The sequence below is a fragment of the Pipistrellus kuhlii genome, unplaced genomic scaffold (genome assembly GCF_014108245.1).
Source record: "Pipistrellus kuhlii isolate mPipKuh1 unplaced genomic scaffold, mPipKuh1.p scaffold_m20_p_3, whole genome shotgun sequence".
Taxonomy (NCBI): Eukaryota; Metazoa; Chordata; class Mammalia; order Chiroptera; family Vespertilionidae; genus Pipistrellus; species Pipistrellus kuhlii.
Genome location: NW_023425529.1, coordinates 149,777,659 through 149,794,088, shown reverse-complemented (window position 1 = coordinate 149,794,088; position 16,430 = coordinate 149,777,659). Strand labels below are relative to the sequence as shown.

At 36.9% G+C, this 16,430-nt stretch overlaps 1 protein-coding gene across 15 annotated transcripts in view; it reads right to left on the bottom strand.

Moving 5' to 3' along the window:
- Positions 1-1,373: 1,373 nt before the first annotated feature.
- The window catches only part of MBNL2 (muscleblind like splicing regulator 2), a 161,850-nt gene continuing 146,793 nt past the window's right edge, over positions 1,374-16,430 (bottom strand). For all 15 annotated transcript variants that reach the window (XM_036459190.2, XM_036459189.2, XM_045588747.1 and 12 more), the window contains one exon: positions 1,374-4,147. In XM_036459190.2, the coding sequence (XP_036315083.1) occupies positions 4,133-4,147 (15 nt within the window). In that variant the 3' untranslated portion in view covers positions 1,374-4,132. The remainder of the gene's footprint in view (positions 4,148-16,430) is intronic.

Here is a 16,430-nt window from a genome sequence, read left to right as displayed (position 1 = left end):
AACTTTGTTAATCAGCTTAACAATAACCCAAACCTTCGGACCAACTCTATAATTGAAACTTTGTAGCCTTGAGTAGAGGTCTAGGCCAGCAAGGTCAGGCGGGAAAACTTGGCTTCTTCCGTTGCCTGGGAAACCCAAGCCTTCCTCATGTTCTTTGGCTGGTAGCCATCTTGGTTGGGTTTATTTGCATACTTGCTCTGATTGGCTGGTGGGCATGGCTTGTGGATGTAATAGAGTGGTTAATTTGCATATTACTCTTTTATTAGGTAAGATGCCTGATCTGTTGAATGTTTGTGTTTTCTACTCTCCTTAGGGATAACAAAACCCCTCACAAGGCCTGAAGCTTTAAACCTGCCATGGAGAAAACCTTCTACCCCTCCCCATCTCAACACACAGGCAGGAGGCAATTCCTGCCAACCCTTGCATGACAAGGCATGTTCCGATCCCAAAACTAATACCACCTTTCTTGAGAAATACCAGGGCCCCAAGGGGCTGAGGAAGGAGAAGTCTGAGAAGGTGCATTCTCTTTGTTAAACACCTTTCTCAGGTACGATGCTCAGCTCTTGTTCTCTCCTTGGTCCACCTGGCTAGGATGTTTACACAGAACAGGACTCCCCATTCTGGCTCCTTCTGCAGCCTCAGGTCTAAGCCGAGTTGTCTGCTCAGGCTCTTGTGTGAAGTCTGTCTTCTAGATTATTGGGCACTTTCTTGTCTGTTAACCAAGCTGATATATATTTTTCCTTTTTGTTGAATTTATTGGACTGACACTGATTACATTATATAGATTTTGGGTGCAACTTCTACAACACATTGTCTGTATACTGTATTGTGTGTTCACCACCCCAAGTCAAGTCTCCATTCATCACCATTTACCCCCTCCCCCCATACCCTCCACCTCTCTCCACTCCTTCCCTTCCCCCCACCCTCCCCCTCCCCTCCAGGCAGCCACCACATCACTGTGTCCATGAGTTTCTTCTCTTTTTTTGCTCAATCCCTCCACACACCCCCACCCCCACCCCCACCAGCTGTCACTTTGTTCTCTAGGAGTCTGGAACTGATATTTTGTTCCCCATTTGGTTATTGAGTTCACACTTCATATTCAGGCAGAATCCTGTAGAAGAGGGCTGAGTGGTAGGATTTATTTTTACTTCCAGTTTCAAAGAATACTAAAAATACTTCTAAAATGATCCTTTTAAATTGTTTTTCTTATCTGTAAAAAGTCAAAAGCAAAAGCAACAACGATCAGTCTCCCATTTGAAGACCAAAGCTTGCTCTCCTTTGAAGTTATCAATCGTTATCTTTGTGAATGTCTAAACCACTTTGCTTGGCTAATTATCAATCTGTTTCAACAGAAAAAGGAGGAAGATTATAAATCCTTTTAAATGCTTCTTTTATTTCATTGGTTGTACATTGGGTGAGTGAACTGAATATTACAACCAAAACATAGAATTGATACAAATTAGACTCCTGTTTACACTGTAAGGTAATGAGTGAGGAAATTCTTTAAGTGTTACAGAAAGGTTTAGTAGAAATGTTACCAGTGGTATGGCTAAAAGAATATTTTGGTGAAGTGCTATTATATCTTGAAAACCAAGAGTGAAATGTAGTTCTCATACAAGTGGCGAGTTCATCTCTTAACTACAGTATTTGTTGAATTGCTATCTTCATGTCTTGGATATAGGTGATTTTGTTTTAGTACTTAAACAAAGCATTTAAGATTTATTCATCATAGTCAGACTTCTGAATATAAACAAACTTTTGGCAAATAATATTTATACAGAAAAATAGTTTTAGATCCTCTCAAATCCCAGAATTATTCTATAAAATTACATTATAAATAAATAAAAAGCAAAATCTGTTGTACATATATTTGTACATCTATGCATTTGCCTTGCCTCCTCCTTATCGTAAATGGCATATTTATGACTCTTTGCATATTATAATCACAATTCTGGAAAATGGATATCATAGTAAAAATACAGTCCTCTATATTTGCTTGGGGATACAGGTGATGTTGTTGATGCTCATTAAAGGGCTGAAAATAGTTGTGTGCTAATGATTTTTAACATCAAAATCATGAAATAAAAGAAAAAAAAATAAAGACAATGTTACAACAATTAGTCTACAAAAATATTTCAGTGATCACATAATTTACCTTTAGTAATGCATACTATGTATTCAATGAGTTTAAGTGAATTAACAAAGACAAAAAGAAAAAAAGAAGATAAGTTTGAATGTTTTAGGCAAGTTGTAGCATAACTACATTGTTATAGTTGAGAAAATTACAAATATCAATAATACATAAAGATGAAACTACCAAAGAAATACAAGTTAGATACAATACTTTCCCACAAATTAAAACAAATATTAATGATACAAGCGCTATGTAAGATTACACTTAGAATGATTGCTTTTGATAAGGTTATCAAATCTATATATAAGATAAAGAGTCATTAGACTTCGATCAACATTAATTAAAATGGTGAGTTTCTTTTTTACTAAAAAGAAAAATGATATGGTTGGTGCATATAGTTTTCAGAACAGGCTGTGAGGCCAAAATTTAAAATATTTTACATTCAATCTCAAAAGTCAAAATACTTCAATCACTAATATGTTCACACACAAAAAATGGATGTTTTAAACAATTACATTTATAACAGCTGTTTCATTTTTTTAAACAATAATTTAAAAACTACATAGGTACTGTATAGGCTATGTGCAACATATAAAATGTGAAATATGAAATATTTGGTACGATAGTGCTTAAAATAAACTTCCAAACAAACTTTCTGAACAAAATTTAATTGTATCGCTATTACCTTGAAGAACAACCAAGTATTAAAAAAGTAAACAACATTAAAATATGTTTCATCCATATATAGTATATATATGTATGTGTATATATAATATGTAGGTACTTGTATTAAAGTTTTTATACTTTTGAGACATAAAATATGCTTTAAGGTGAAAGAATTAAAAGAACTATTTTTTTTCCATGCTGTAGTCAGTTACAACCCTTTAATCCAACTTTTTTTTGAAATGCAGAACAGTAATGGATTTTTTATAAAGTGAAACTACCTACTTTTTGTTTACATAGTAATTTAGATTAAAGTCACAGTCAAATTTTCAGTGACTAAACTCAAACTTACTTAAATTAGAATATTATACAGATCTCCTCACCTACAGCTTCCTTATTGGACTAGGTTTTTAGTTTAGAAGAGTTATTCTGTAACAGGCAAACGGATGGTGAGTTTGAAAGACTAACCCATTAGATTAGACTCTTGACATGGGCCTCTCATTCTTGTCAAGCTGGATGAAGTCTGGCAAAATCTAGGCACTTCTACAAAGTCTCTCTTATAAAACAACTTTAAAAATATACTTGTAAAATAATACCTTCAAGACTTTGTTTGGTGGGGTATGAAGCTCATACCGTGCAAAGTTTCTCTTGCATTCTAGTTAATGGTATTCTAGAATCACATGATTCAATACGGCATCTCCAGGCAAACAAAATACCACACTTTGATGTGTCCCCAGTACTTGTGCTTGAATTTCCATTCAGATTTTAGACCTGCAGGACAGGTATCTGTTTTTTACTTCACTTCTCATCTTTGCTGCAGCATTTGTGTCAAGAAGTGAAACATACCCTTTGATCCAGTGGGAAAATGAAATGACAGTAATTGGAGTTGGAATTGAACCTGCCCTTGGAATAGGTTTCAAACTACTGCTAATTGTTTATTGCTAACTTTGAGATATTCTGAGTCGAAATGAGTAAATTGGTTGGACTTTCTGCATCAGCTATAGTTATGGAGATAAGACAATATTCCTAGGACAGAAACTATGTTTAGAAACCCTTTCAAAGTAAACTTGATCCTTTATGTCTTCAAACATCACAGCTGGTCTCAGGTAGTTAACTATCTTAGGTTGGAATATACTAAGCATACCATATTTAATACTCATATATGATATAGCAGCACTAGCTCCTTAGAGTTGTGGTCTGTCCAGAAGAACTAAATCTTTATTTAGCATGCAGTTTGTGGCAATTCTATTGAGGAGGAAACAGGATAGTATGTACAGTAACAATGTTTAGTTATTCTCAATGCAGATTCTTGGCATTCCATTCCACTTCTGCTGATTACTTCAGAATTATCTGTTAAAGAAAAAGATACACGTAATTTAGACATTCTTCTGCGAGGGAAAAAAATGAGTTTAAGTTCTACTCTTTGAAAACAGACATTTAAAAATAGGAATTTTCTTCAACTTTTCATTATTTTGGTGCAATTGTAATTTTGCCCAGGCCTCACCCTTCCTGGTGAAAATTTTATACTTAAGCGCTTCTGCTGTGTGGCCACTGTAAATGATGATTCAAAAGCACAGTATTTTCTGTAAAACTGTGACAACATGTATGTGAACATACAGTGTGTTTAGATCCTAACCTTTTTTTTCATTTCCATTTCATATCTTTTTACTGTATGTTCACAATATCCTTCAATTAATATTTGCTAAAGAATTTGTACATAAAAAGTTGTTCAGTAAATTTTAATTATAAATATTTAAAAATGTATAATCAATTATGTTTTTTTTATTAACTTACACTTATAATTCAAAAATGTGTCCCCCCAAAAATAGCTTTGTAAACCCAAGATATAACAACAACAAGTTTCAAATTCAGGGAATGTTAAAATGTCCCATATTAAAGTGAAAAATACAATATTCCAATAAAGCTGTTATAACATTCTTAATAATCTAAATGCACAGATACAACTAAACTATTAAATGCAAACCATGGTTTGTGGAGTTTGATCTCTAAGTTCTTTTCCAACTCCACACCCTTGCAAAGGACAGGGGGTTTGCCCGTGTGACCCAGTCCATAAATGCCAAGCTTAGAAGCGAAACTTATAACACAGTCTAACAAAAATATTTATTCTTTGTGCAATGAGTAAAGAAAATGTTTGTTTACTAAACAGTCAAGAGTCTTTGTTTAGGAAATAACCGGTACAACTTTGTTGTGGTCAAGGTCAGCTAATATTCCTGCACACCACTGGAATCCACTTCTCAACACAAGCCTCATTTCTACAAGTATAATTTTGTGTACCATCATGTTAGAATTCATACATGTGGATATTTTCCCTGTTAGTGGGTGCTCCTACAGCTTATATTATAGTTGTAGTATAAACACTCAACTAGTTTCTCCCATGAAGTAAAAGCATCTTTTATTTTATTGGAATGCACAGATGTGCACAGAATTGATAAAAGTTGAACTGATTTATATTAAACATTCATACTAAATGAAAACTCAGGACTTCAGAAATGATTATTCTTTGTTTTTTAAAAACAATTCTAGAATTTAAAATTAATTGGGAAAAATAGCATTCTTTGTTTCATATACTGATAGACAAATAAAAATAATGAGATATGGTTTTATATGAAAATATCAGTATTTTTGAACAGTCATTACAAATAGCTAATATTAAAATTCTTCAGGTGGTTATATTATTGTACAACCTCAATATTAGATTTAGATTTATCAAATAGGAATTATTCTATCGATATTAATATTTCATCCCTTAGCTTCAATGATGCCTGTAAAGTTTCCAAATAAAACTGTGTCCCAGGATATCAAATCATGTCCTGTTTTTCTTTCTTCTTTCCTTTCACTATTGCAAGAGTCTCTCTATAATAGTGTGTGTGTGTGGGGAAGGGAATCTTGTGATGTCTTAAATGAATATGCAATAATATATATTTTAGAATATAGTCACATTAAGGCTTAGTAACTGAAACTAAAATTCCATATAAAATGGCATTTCTAACCATTTAAAACAAAAAGTATTCAACAGAGAGCCCAGTAATGAGCAAATGTATACCACAGAGATCAGTGAGAACAGTGCTTTGGACCTGAACCTGACAAAAAGACGTGTGCGGCCACCCAAGTTTAATTGAACTGTAAATCAGCTTGAAGTTAACTGAAAGCATCAACTGGACTCGCCCAGACTGCTTTCCCCCTCTGCCCCAGCGTACACACGATCCATGATACAGATAAAGACATAAGTAAAAGTGACTGCCACTACTATGCTACTATTGAACTCTCGGCAGTTACTACTGCATTGCATCTTGACCAGAAAACTCTGCCATACCCTAGTCTGTGTCTTTGGCTATCTGGTGGGCTCTATATGTGGCATTAAAAAAAATGAGTGAGTGTGGGGGGAGGGGGTTTGAGGGAATAATGGGGGGATAAAGATACATATGTAATACCTTGGTCAATAAAGAAATTAAAAGAAAAAGGGTAACCAATAAACGAATAAATATAAATGAGTAAAGAGATTGGCTGTGAGCTTCAAGAAGTTCAAGAGATTAGCTCTTAAAAGATAGGAAAGGTCTGAGTGTTTATTTTGGTGATAGGATTTTTCCTGAAAATATAACTTGATTATTAATTTTTTTCCTGAGAAATGTAGCTTGTTCGCACGGTCTGAGTTAAGTGTACCTTGGGGTGAACTACATTCTGGAAATATAGACAGACCAGGAATCCAGATGAGGAGCAGTTACCAACTGCTACAATATGAGCTAGGCATATTATATGCCTCTGATGTAACTTTTGCCTGTTTGATTTACACTTCTGATGTTGGAAGACCTGACAGGACAGGCACGGAGGCCCACGGGGAGGGCAGGACAGTTCCCAGCTGGGAGGATAGATACCTCGGGAAGAAAGACAAGAGCCAAGTGTGTATGCAGAGTGGGAGGGTGTGGAGAAGCCATTTTGAGGGAAAGAGATCTTCTGTGTAGTTTTTAATACGGCTCTTCTGTAGTCAGATTGTAGTGTTGATTCGCACCAAAGAGATATGATTTAAAGTAGAATGAGCAGATCTATTTTGTGTGTTTCCTGTGGTTTCTCTTTAGATATTTCTCCATACTAGTTTTCTATGGATATATAAAACACGTTCTTTACATAAAAACTTCAATTTCCACTGCAATGTTAATGGTCTTCAGAAGGTGCTTGGATATTTGAATGTAGATACAAGAGATAATTCCTAAAATAACAGGTTTATAAATGGCCCAGGAACGTGGGCTATGAGTCTGACATTGATGAACTCAAATGCTGAGCTTGTCCATTAAAAAAAAAAGTGTTCTTGATAGTGTGGCTATCAGTGGTGTCCTTCTTGCCTGTGCTTGTCAAAGCAGAGGCTGATTTTCAAAGCTCCTTCTCCACCTCCAGACACTGTGGCCCATGTTTTCCTGGAAGGGCCACTTGGAAGTTCTTGTGGGGTATATACAAGTCAGAGAACTAGGCACCATGCTGGGTCCACTAAGAGTCCCCTCTCTGAAGCATCATTAATGTTTGTTGTAATTTTAATAGACTGCTTTTCCAGGAGGTGCTGAGAAATTTTTACCAGAGCCTTAGGAGCTAGGGAAGTGCTGCCAGTCTTATTTTGCAGACATGGAAAAGACAGCACAAATAGTTTTAATGGCTTCCATGATGTACCAAGGGCTTGTACAGGCCAGCATGAGCATAGAGATGTTAACTCACTCTGCTTGCTCGCATGGGAGTCCCCTCGGGGGCATAGTGACAGTCTGCGATGGGACTAGGGCAGTGGTTGGAAAACTCATTAGTCAACAGAGCTAAATATCAACAGTACAACAATTGAAATTCCTTTTGAGAGCCAATTTTTTAAAATCTAAACTTCTTCCAACACCACTTCTTCAAAATAGACTCGCCCAGGCCATGGTATTTTGTGGAAGAGCCACATTCAAGGGGCCAAAGAGTCGCATGTGGCTCGTGAGCTGCAGTTTGCTGACCACGAGACTAGGGGAAACAGTGATTCCAAAGAGCATGTCTGTACCTCTTACAGTGCCAATGGAGGTGGGTGTTTAGACCTTCCCTGAGAGCTTGGGAATCAAGGAAAGGGTAGACAATAGAGGGGGGGCTAGAGCAAAGGGAGGCTGGAGCACTAACTGTCTGGGGGAACAAGAGGGAGAGAAATTGCTGAGGGACTTGTTGGGGCTGCTGGGCCACTCCACAGGGCATTCTGGCCTGGGTGGCCGACCACATCCTCTCCCAGGCCTTCTCCAGATGGATGCTGCAGACGTGTCTGCTCACAGCAGCAGAAACTCCTATCCAAACATAGGGCCGCTGCTTATGTTAATTTCCGCTCATCTCCCTGATGGACTAGCCCCTCAAATAAGTATTATTTTGTATAACAGAACCATGACCAAGAAGGAAGTTGAAATATTGCATAGGACTAGCCAATCTACTGTGGTAAATCAAAATCTTGAGCTGGGAGCATTATTTTCAATTCCTTTTCCACTAAAAGGAGGACACACAAAAATGGGAATAGCTGATGCCCACAAAATCGGCAATTCTATTTTTAAAACAAAGGCACATTTGATTTAAATTATGAGCGCTTTCATAAATCTTTAGTGGACTATCTATTATAACAAGAGTATCTGTGATGCAAATATGAGTTGGCTGCAATAGTGTGTACTTATCAACAAGCATCTCCTCCAGGTGGTTGGATTTAAGAATCGGATGATTCTGCTTAATTCACATCCATAAGTTACTTCCGTATGACCCAATGCACACTTAGTCTTATTTTTGTTTACTTAAGACAAAGCATGGATGGTCCCAAAGAACATCAAATGGGTTGTCCTCCCATTAAATGTGTTATGAGCAACCATTAAAATTCCCTGCAACCTCAGTGAAGTTCCTACCATTGACTAATAGTGCAATGGCAGTTAAGCTTGTTAAAAGAGGGCAGGTTGGGTTAGGTAAAGCCTCAATACTAAGCCTCTGGGACCAGGCAGGAAAGGTCCATGAGTGAGTGGATCAGGTAAGAAGTCCCATTCATCTTTATATCCCTAGTGTCTAGGTTAGGGCTGGGTACATAGGAGGCACTTAGTAACTGCTGGTTGCGCAGAGGGCGGAATCAATAAGATTTACCGAGGAAACAATGCCACAATGTTGGCATCAACAGAAAACTAGTGGACCATTCACAAGTGAGATGTAGCCTTGGAGACAGGAAAAGAACCTTTTAAAGAGTCTACACATAAACATCCCTTCCCATTCCTCCACTCCAGTTATATAGATAAAAGGAAAAATATTCTAGGCTGGGGGCAGAGTCACTCACAGGGGGTGGAAACATGGCAGATAAACAAAAATGCCACCTGGAGAAACTTCTGGTTGATTTTCTTAGAAATCTTTTCTCATGGTTACAAGACCCTGTTCCCTTAGGAAATAATTAAAGAAAGGATGTTTCTCTCTCTCTCTCTTTCTCACTCTCTCTCTCTCCATATATATAAATATATATAAATATATATATATATATATATATATATATATATATATATATGTATATATATATATATTTCAGAGAGGAAGGGAGAGAGAGAGACAGAGACAGAAACAAAAACATCAATGATGAGAATCATTGATCTGTTGCCTCCTGCACACCCCACACTGGGGATCGAGCCTGTAGTCAAGGCATGTGCTCTTGATGGGAATAGAACCCAGGACCCTCAGTCCCCAGGCTGACACTCTATCCACTGAGCCAAACCGGCTAGGGCTCATTGTCTTTTTAAACAAAACTTACTACTGGTTTAAAAATAGAAAACTAAAAGGAATTCCTAAAATTATGATCCAGGAAAGGAGGCTTGCCTGTTGCTCACCATCCCAATATCTTTTTATTTATTCAGTTTTCTTACACTGTCACACATGTTCCTCTTCACTAGGCTCCATTGGCATTCTTCCCTCCTGCAGTTTCTCCACTGTTTAATATTCGCTCTGTCTTTCCCCAGTACTCCACACATCTTCTTCATGGCAGCCATCACTGTCTAGAATTATTGATTATCTCTGATTTTGTCTCAGAGGCAAAACTTGTGAAGTATTTTGTTTGAAGCAAATTGTACAAAGGCAGCGGGACGTTTGTACCATTTTGGGCTGTGCAAAATAAATCTGTGCATAATCATAATATCAGTTACTAAAGTCAAATGCAAGTGTCTTTGCTCAGTTGATGGACATAGTTATCAGAGAAATTCTAATGATATGTATTAATAAATGAACAATTACAAGAACGCTGGCCAATTTCAAGACTATTCATAAACTTTAATTGTGTAAAATGTTCAGATAATTAGTGGTATAAAAAAAGACACTTTGAAAAAAATACTCATATCTATTACTTAGGGGGAATATTGTCCTCAGGCAGTATTTGACCTGTTTTCAAAAGGGATTTTTATTTATGTAGAAAAGGCAAAAACTGGGGCTGTGGGAGAAAATTCTAAAATATGACAATCAATGTCACTCTTGACAAGATCACTGTAAGGTTGGTTGGAATGTCCACAATGTTTAGCAGACCTTAAAGATTATGTAGTCAGGATTACTGTTTTGCCCTCTGTCATGAATAGAAGGTTTACGTTCAAAGCTCTAAGTCCTCTGTTTTAAATGACATCCTTTTGTGGATGACTCATTTCTATCTAATATTTTCCATTCTGTAATATTTGGATAGGAAGACTTTTCAGATATACTTTCTAATATATGAAAATGATCATTTAAATATCAATAATTGAGTTTTTGCACAAAAGGCAATAACCTGACCTCAATGAAGATTACTGAACAGGGTCCACATTGATAGTATCTGGATAAAATACATATACTTTACAAATTCTTGATTTGAGTAAGATCTTGCTCCTTGCATGGGTCCGTCATATGAGAAAACATTTAGATTCTTGTGAGTATTTCAGTGAGGCCTTGATATGATTCTCTTCTCCAACCCAAACCCTGCCCCTCACAATCCCAATTCCCCTGAGAGAATTCTGAGGACCATTTCTGTTGCTTTTATGGTGAGATGGTGAGATGGGAATCTAGCCTCCTTCACATCATCTAAACATCTGAATGTTAGCCAAGGGGGACTTCTCACCTATAGGATATAAATAAGGAAGAAGGTAAAGTACTAGAGGAGACTCATTTCTTTTTACTTTCCTCTGATGCTATCAAAGTGTTTAAAACAAAAACACACTCAGGAGTCCTATGTTCAGGAAGAGAGGAACTACTGAGACCATGTTTGGACTGCAGGGGCCAGAGGCTCAAACAAAACAAAACCCCAGACTGGAAGGGCCGCACGACAGCCAGAGACAGAGAAGTAGGCAGACGAAGCCACAGCATCCAAGGACAAGAAAGAGGGTGGGATGAGGGTACCTGATGGTCACCCAGGAACAGGTCCCACCTTTTTTCTTCTTATTCATCACCTGACATTTTTGTCTCCACACGATACATTACAAAGACATTCCTACTCTATAAACCTTCCCCAGTGAACATTCCAATCACAGAATTCACCATATTATCATGGTTCCTATACCTCCAGCAGATGGAGAAGGTGAAAGTCTTTCCTATCACACACCTGTTGGGGACTTGATTACGAATATCACTGGCATTTTTCTTGAATCGTTAAGATATAGAAACATCTGTGAACATGGTTTTTGGGCAGTTCCATGCCAATGTCATGAGTTAAACTATTGCAGACCAATCTAGATACTTAATCATCAAGTTTGTCACTTTCTCTATAGATAAATTATTTAAGGTCCAAACAGGTGACAAAGAAAATTTTGAACAAGCAAATTTTTAAAAAATTAGGAACTGTCTGCATATAAAAGAAGGCTATGTTCCTGTACTAAATCAAGAAACAATATATAACATTGGGGCCACAGTATTTAATACAGTAGTCTAAGCATTATAGAAAATATTATAAAACCTTTTTATAAAATATTATATTTAGACTATTTAGAGTGAGATGATTTACAGCAAGATTCATAGTGAATGAAGCTATATGGGATTAAAAAGGCGGCCCATTTCAATGAGACTATTTCATTGAAGGGGACCTCTGGACATGAAGGTAGAATCTAAAACTTTTTTATACTTTTGAAAAAGTGCTTGTGTAGCAACTGAAAAGAGATTCCTAAGTATTCACTTACACCTGCTTTTTTCAATATTGGTTTTGCTCCCAGTCATACACTGAAGAGTCAGGCCAAGAAAAATCACAGAAAGAAGGTCCTGTTGGATTCAACACAGAGTCCTCAGTTCAGTTCAATGCCCTGCCTTTGTATCCACTACCATTATGTTAGACTTAGGATCCTGGGCACATTGTGGCTGTATTATTCATTTTAACAGTGGAGCAGAATGTGTAATTCAGGCTGCTAAGAACTGGCTTTTAAGACACTATAGGCAGAGAAGTAACCAAATGCTACAATGCAGTAAAAAGGATGGTAAAATTAATGCTATGTACAAGACATAAATATGTCTTTTAATCATCTTGCACGTTTCTTAAACTGGTGCGATAACAGAGCCACCTAACAAAATTTCCAATGAAATTTGTTTTGTTTTTAGGTGTTTTTTGTTTGTTTGTTTGTTTTTTGCCTCTGTGCTTGCATATGAGAGAGAGAGAGAGAGAGAGAGAGAGAGAGAGAGAGAGAGAGAGAGAGAGATTTACAAAACCACTCAATTGTGTGTAAAATCATGTTGCAAAGGTAAAATCAAAAGGAACTCTGGGGTGGAATTTCAGGAGGTTTCTCTGTGCCACCAACCAGCTTTGTGACCCTTCTGAGCCTTAGTTTTTGATTCTGCTTGTACCACATTGGCACCTTTGCTGCATGGTGGGGTAATTAAACCAGTTTACCATCTGTCCTCACTAATAACTTCCCAAGAAGTGCCAAAATATCCTGATATAACAGAGAGCAAATGGAAACCAAAGGATGAAAATATATAAAGAATGAAAGCTTCCACATTCTTTTATTTCTTTACTAGAGGCCTGGTGCATGAAATTTGTGCATGGTGGAGGGAGCATCTGTCCCTCAGCCCAGCCTGCACCCTCTCTAATCTGGGACCCCTCCTTGAGGAATATTTGATTGCCCATTTATAGGGATTGGGCCATGGGGGTGTGGCCAGCCTGGGTGAGGGGTTGAGGGCAGTTTGCAGGTTGGCCACACCCCTTTCAGGGTGGGGGATCCTCACTAGAGTGCCTGGCCAGCCTGGGTGAGGGCTGATGGCTGTTTTCAGGCTGGCCAAGCCCCTCAATGGGGACCCTTACTCTAAGAGTGTGTGGCCAGCCTGGGTAAGGGGCTTTTTTTTCCATCTCCTTGAGCAGAGTTCATGGCCAGCTGAAAACAGGTATCTGGGATTTATTTATCTTCTATAATTGAAACTTTGTAGCCTTCAGTGGAGGCCAGGGCAGACCAGGGCAGGCGGGAAGCTTGGCTTCCTCCATTGCCAGGGGCAACCCAACCATCCTGCTCACTCCAGCTCTGTGGTGGCCACCATCTTAGTTGGGTTAATTTGCATACTTGCTCTTGATTGGCTGGTGAGTGTAGCAGAGTGATGGTTAATTTGCATGTTTCTCTTCTATTAGTGTAGATTACTAATTGTCCTTCATCAAAGCTCAGTAGACTCTTAATAAACATCTACTCAGAAAAAAAAAATATGAAAATGTGTTGTATTGAGTCAACAGTGGGCATCTGTATGGCATGACATCTTAAAAATATTTTTTAAATGTTATCTTTATTGTTGACAGTATTATAGATGTCCCTCCTTTTTCCCCCCATTAACCCCTTCCACCCTGAACCACTCCTCCCAGCCACACTATTGTCTGTATGGCATAATATCTCAATATAGCCCCAACTTCTAACAGACATCACTGAGGAAAAATTTTCATTTTCACTCAGTTACCTGGTTTATGAAAACACAACTCTTAAAGGAAAACATGACAGCAATAAAGAATTTTTAACATGAAAAGAGTAATTTTATATTATGGATTTAATAAAACAAAAACTCAAGTATAGTTAGACATCTTTCTTCCCAATCCTAACTTTTTATTCTTTGGAGAAACATCTATTCAGATCTGTTGCCCAAGGTAAAAGCTTGTGGTAAAATAGGCATATCATATAATTTGCAATTTTAACCATTTTTAAGTGCATGGTTCATGAAAGTTGCATTAGGTGCACTCACATTGTTGTGCAACCATCACCATCCTCCATCTCCAGAACTTTTCATCATTCCAAACTGTAACCCTGTAATTATTGAACAATAACTTTCTACTCCCCTTTCTTACCATACTTAGTTCCTTCTCTACCTACTTCTTCCATACTTCTTTACATCCTTCTCATTTGTGGCTTTAAAATGGTTTACCTGGCTCTTCCTGTATGCTCACCTGAATCCCTGGGCTTGCTCTCTAATCTAGCTTTTGGTTTTACTTAAATTAAATTAACCTTCTAGTGGCTCCTTTCACAGTTACCTCCACAAAACATTCATTCTTAATTAGTGATGTTTAGTTAACCTGAGATTGATAAGTAAGGTTTGGTGGAAATAGTGGGGAAAAATTGTACCTCTATTTTTAAATTATTGTTGTTTAAGAAATGAAAGCCTGGTTGAGGGACTCTTCTTGGTAGATTCTTTCCAGCTAGAAATTATTTTCCAGTTTGCCACCCAAGAAAGGGTGAGATAGCACCTTGTCCATCTGTTTCTCTAGCTCTTGTTTACTGGACTGAAATGAGAATTTCCTTGTTGGTCTCATCAACCAACAATATTTTCCCACCACTTCTGATATCACACTTGGATATTAAAAAGTTCTACTAGAACTTTCTTCTTAAATTGTTAAAACTTTAAAAATTAATAGTTAAAACTCAATGGATACAAATTTTTAAGGGAATCATACAAAGAGATTAATCCCAATATACATTGGCCATAATAATCTCTAATCAAATTCAAATATGGTAGCCACATCAGAGAACGGGATTTGGAGGCAGGCAAATCTTACTTCCAAGACTGTCCAGCCACTTTCTACTTCTTTAATCTTAAGTAAATTATTTCATTAAAACTTGCTCTCCTCTGGAAAATGAATATGACACTTCACAGAGTCCTGTTGAGTATTAAATGAAATAGTGCATTTAACATCTCTGAAGTGTGATAGTGGCTTTTGATGAATATTAGTTTCCTTTCTTTAGTCAATTTAGGATTCATAAACCTAAATAACATTTGGTTTCAATTCTATTTAAATGGGCATTTAAATAATAATATTACCTGATTTTACATTTATATTACACAATTTATATGGGCACTTCCATAAACTGGATTTTTAATGAGACAAAGATTTTTTTAAATGTCAAATATACTTACTTCCTGTTATATATATGTATATCCTGACCTGTTAGTGACAACTTAATATAGACTAAATTTCTCTATTTATTTATGAAAATCCCAACTGACATTCATATTAATAATTTCAAACCTAAATCTTTTATTATAAAGACATTAAAAGTCAGCAGTGTTTGCTGATCAGGGTCAAGGAGTAGAAAATTAACATCTCATAAGAGGCAGAATCCCCATTCTTCAAAGTTAGATCCAGTTCAAATCAGTTCTAGGCTCAACAGATATGTTACCATGGGTAAATAATTCAACCTCTTTTATTATTATTACTCATATCTTTACTAGGAATTAAACAAGTGTTCCTAACTCATGGGTTGTTGTGAAGATTAGATAACATATTTAATGAGTGCCTGGTGGGAGTAAGCACACAATGCTACTGCTTTCATATGATAATATTTCACCTATTTTAATTTCCTAGGCTAAGCCACAGAACATGAATATTTTGACAAGCTATAGCAATTACTAATAAATCTTAGGTCACTGTGCTTAGAGAAAACCACTATTTATGGACACTCTGCACACCCAGGTGTGTCTAATAGACATCTATTCTTCAATGTCCAAGCCTTCACTTCTCCTCATACAGGTACCCCTACATAGCAGAAGGAACAAGGGAATTTACGAGTTGATGTTTACGTTTTTGTTTTAAAAAGCAACTCTAAAACACCCTTCCCTCCCCTCCACCCCCAAGACAAATAAATACAAGAGGATTTTCTTCTCATTCTCTGTACACTCCTTAGATTTCCCTATTTTAACTCCTTTTCTTGTGTCAGGCCACCCTTGATGTTGCAGTTGTCAGAGAAGAGCAAAGAAAAGAAGATGAACAATAAGGATTGATTTAAGCAATTCCTTTTCTCCTAAACCCTCATAACTAAAGTGGTTCTCTGGCCCTTTCAAATATTTCAGTGTAGCCATGACAAATATTGAAAGAATGACTAATGTAAGTGTTATGACATTATTACTGGAAAAAGTATTTGGAGAACAAGAAGGAATCGAGTTTAACATCCCTGGGTATATTTTTGATTTCTCAGAAACCTTTCTAAATTCTAAGGGGTAAGCAAAACTATTGATTGTAAAAAAAAAAAAAAAGTGGAGCTGTATATTCATGATGGATTGTGGTTTGACGGTGGGAGGGGACTAAGCATGTTGTTAGGAGATGAATTTTTAACTCTCATGTAATTTTGAATGAATCACTTAACCATTCTTGTTTCTTCTTCTTGTAAAATGAAAGGCAAGGAGCTTAGGGAAAGTTCTAAAT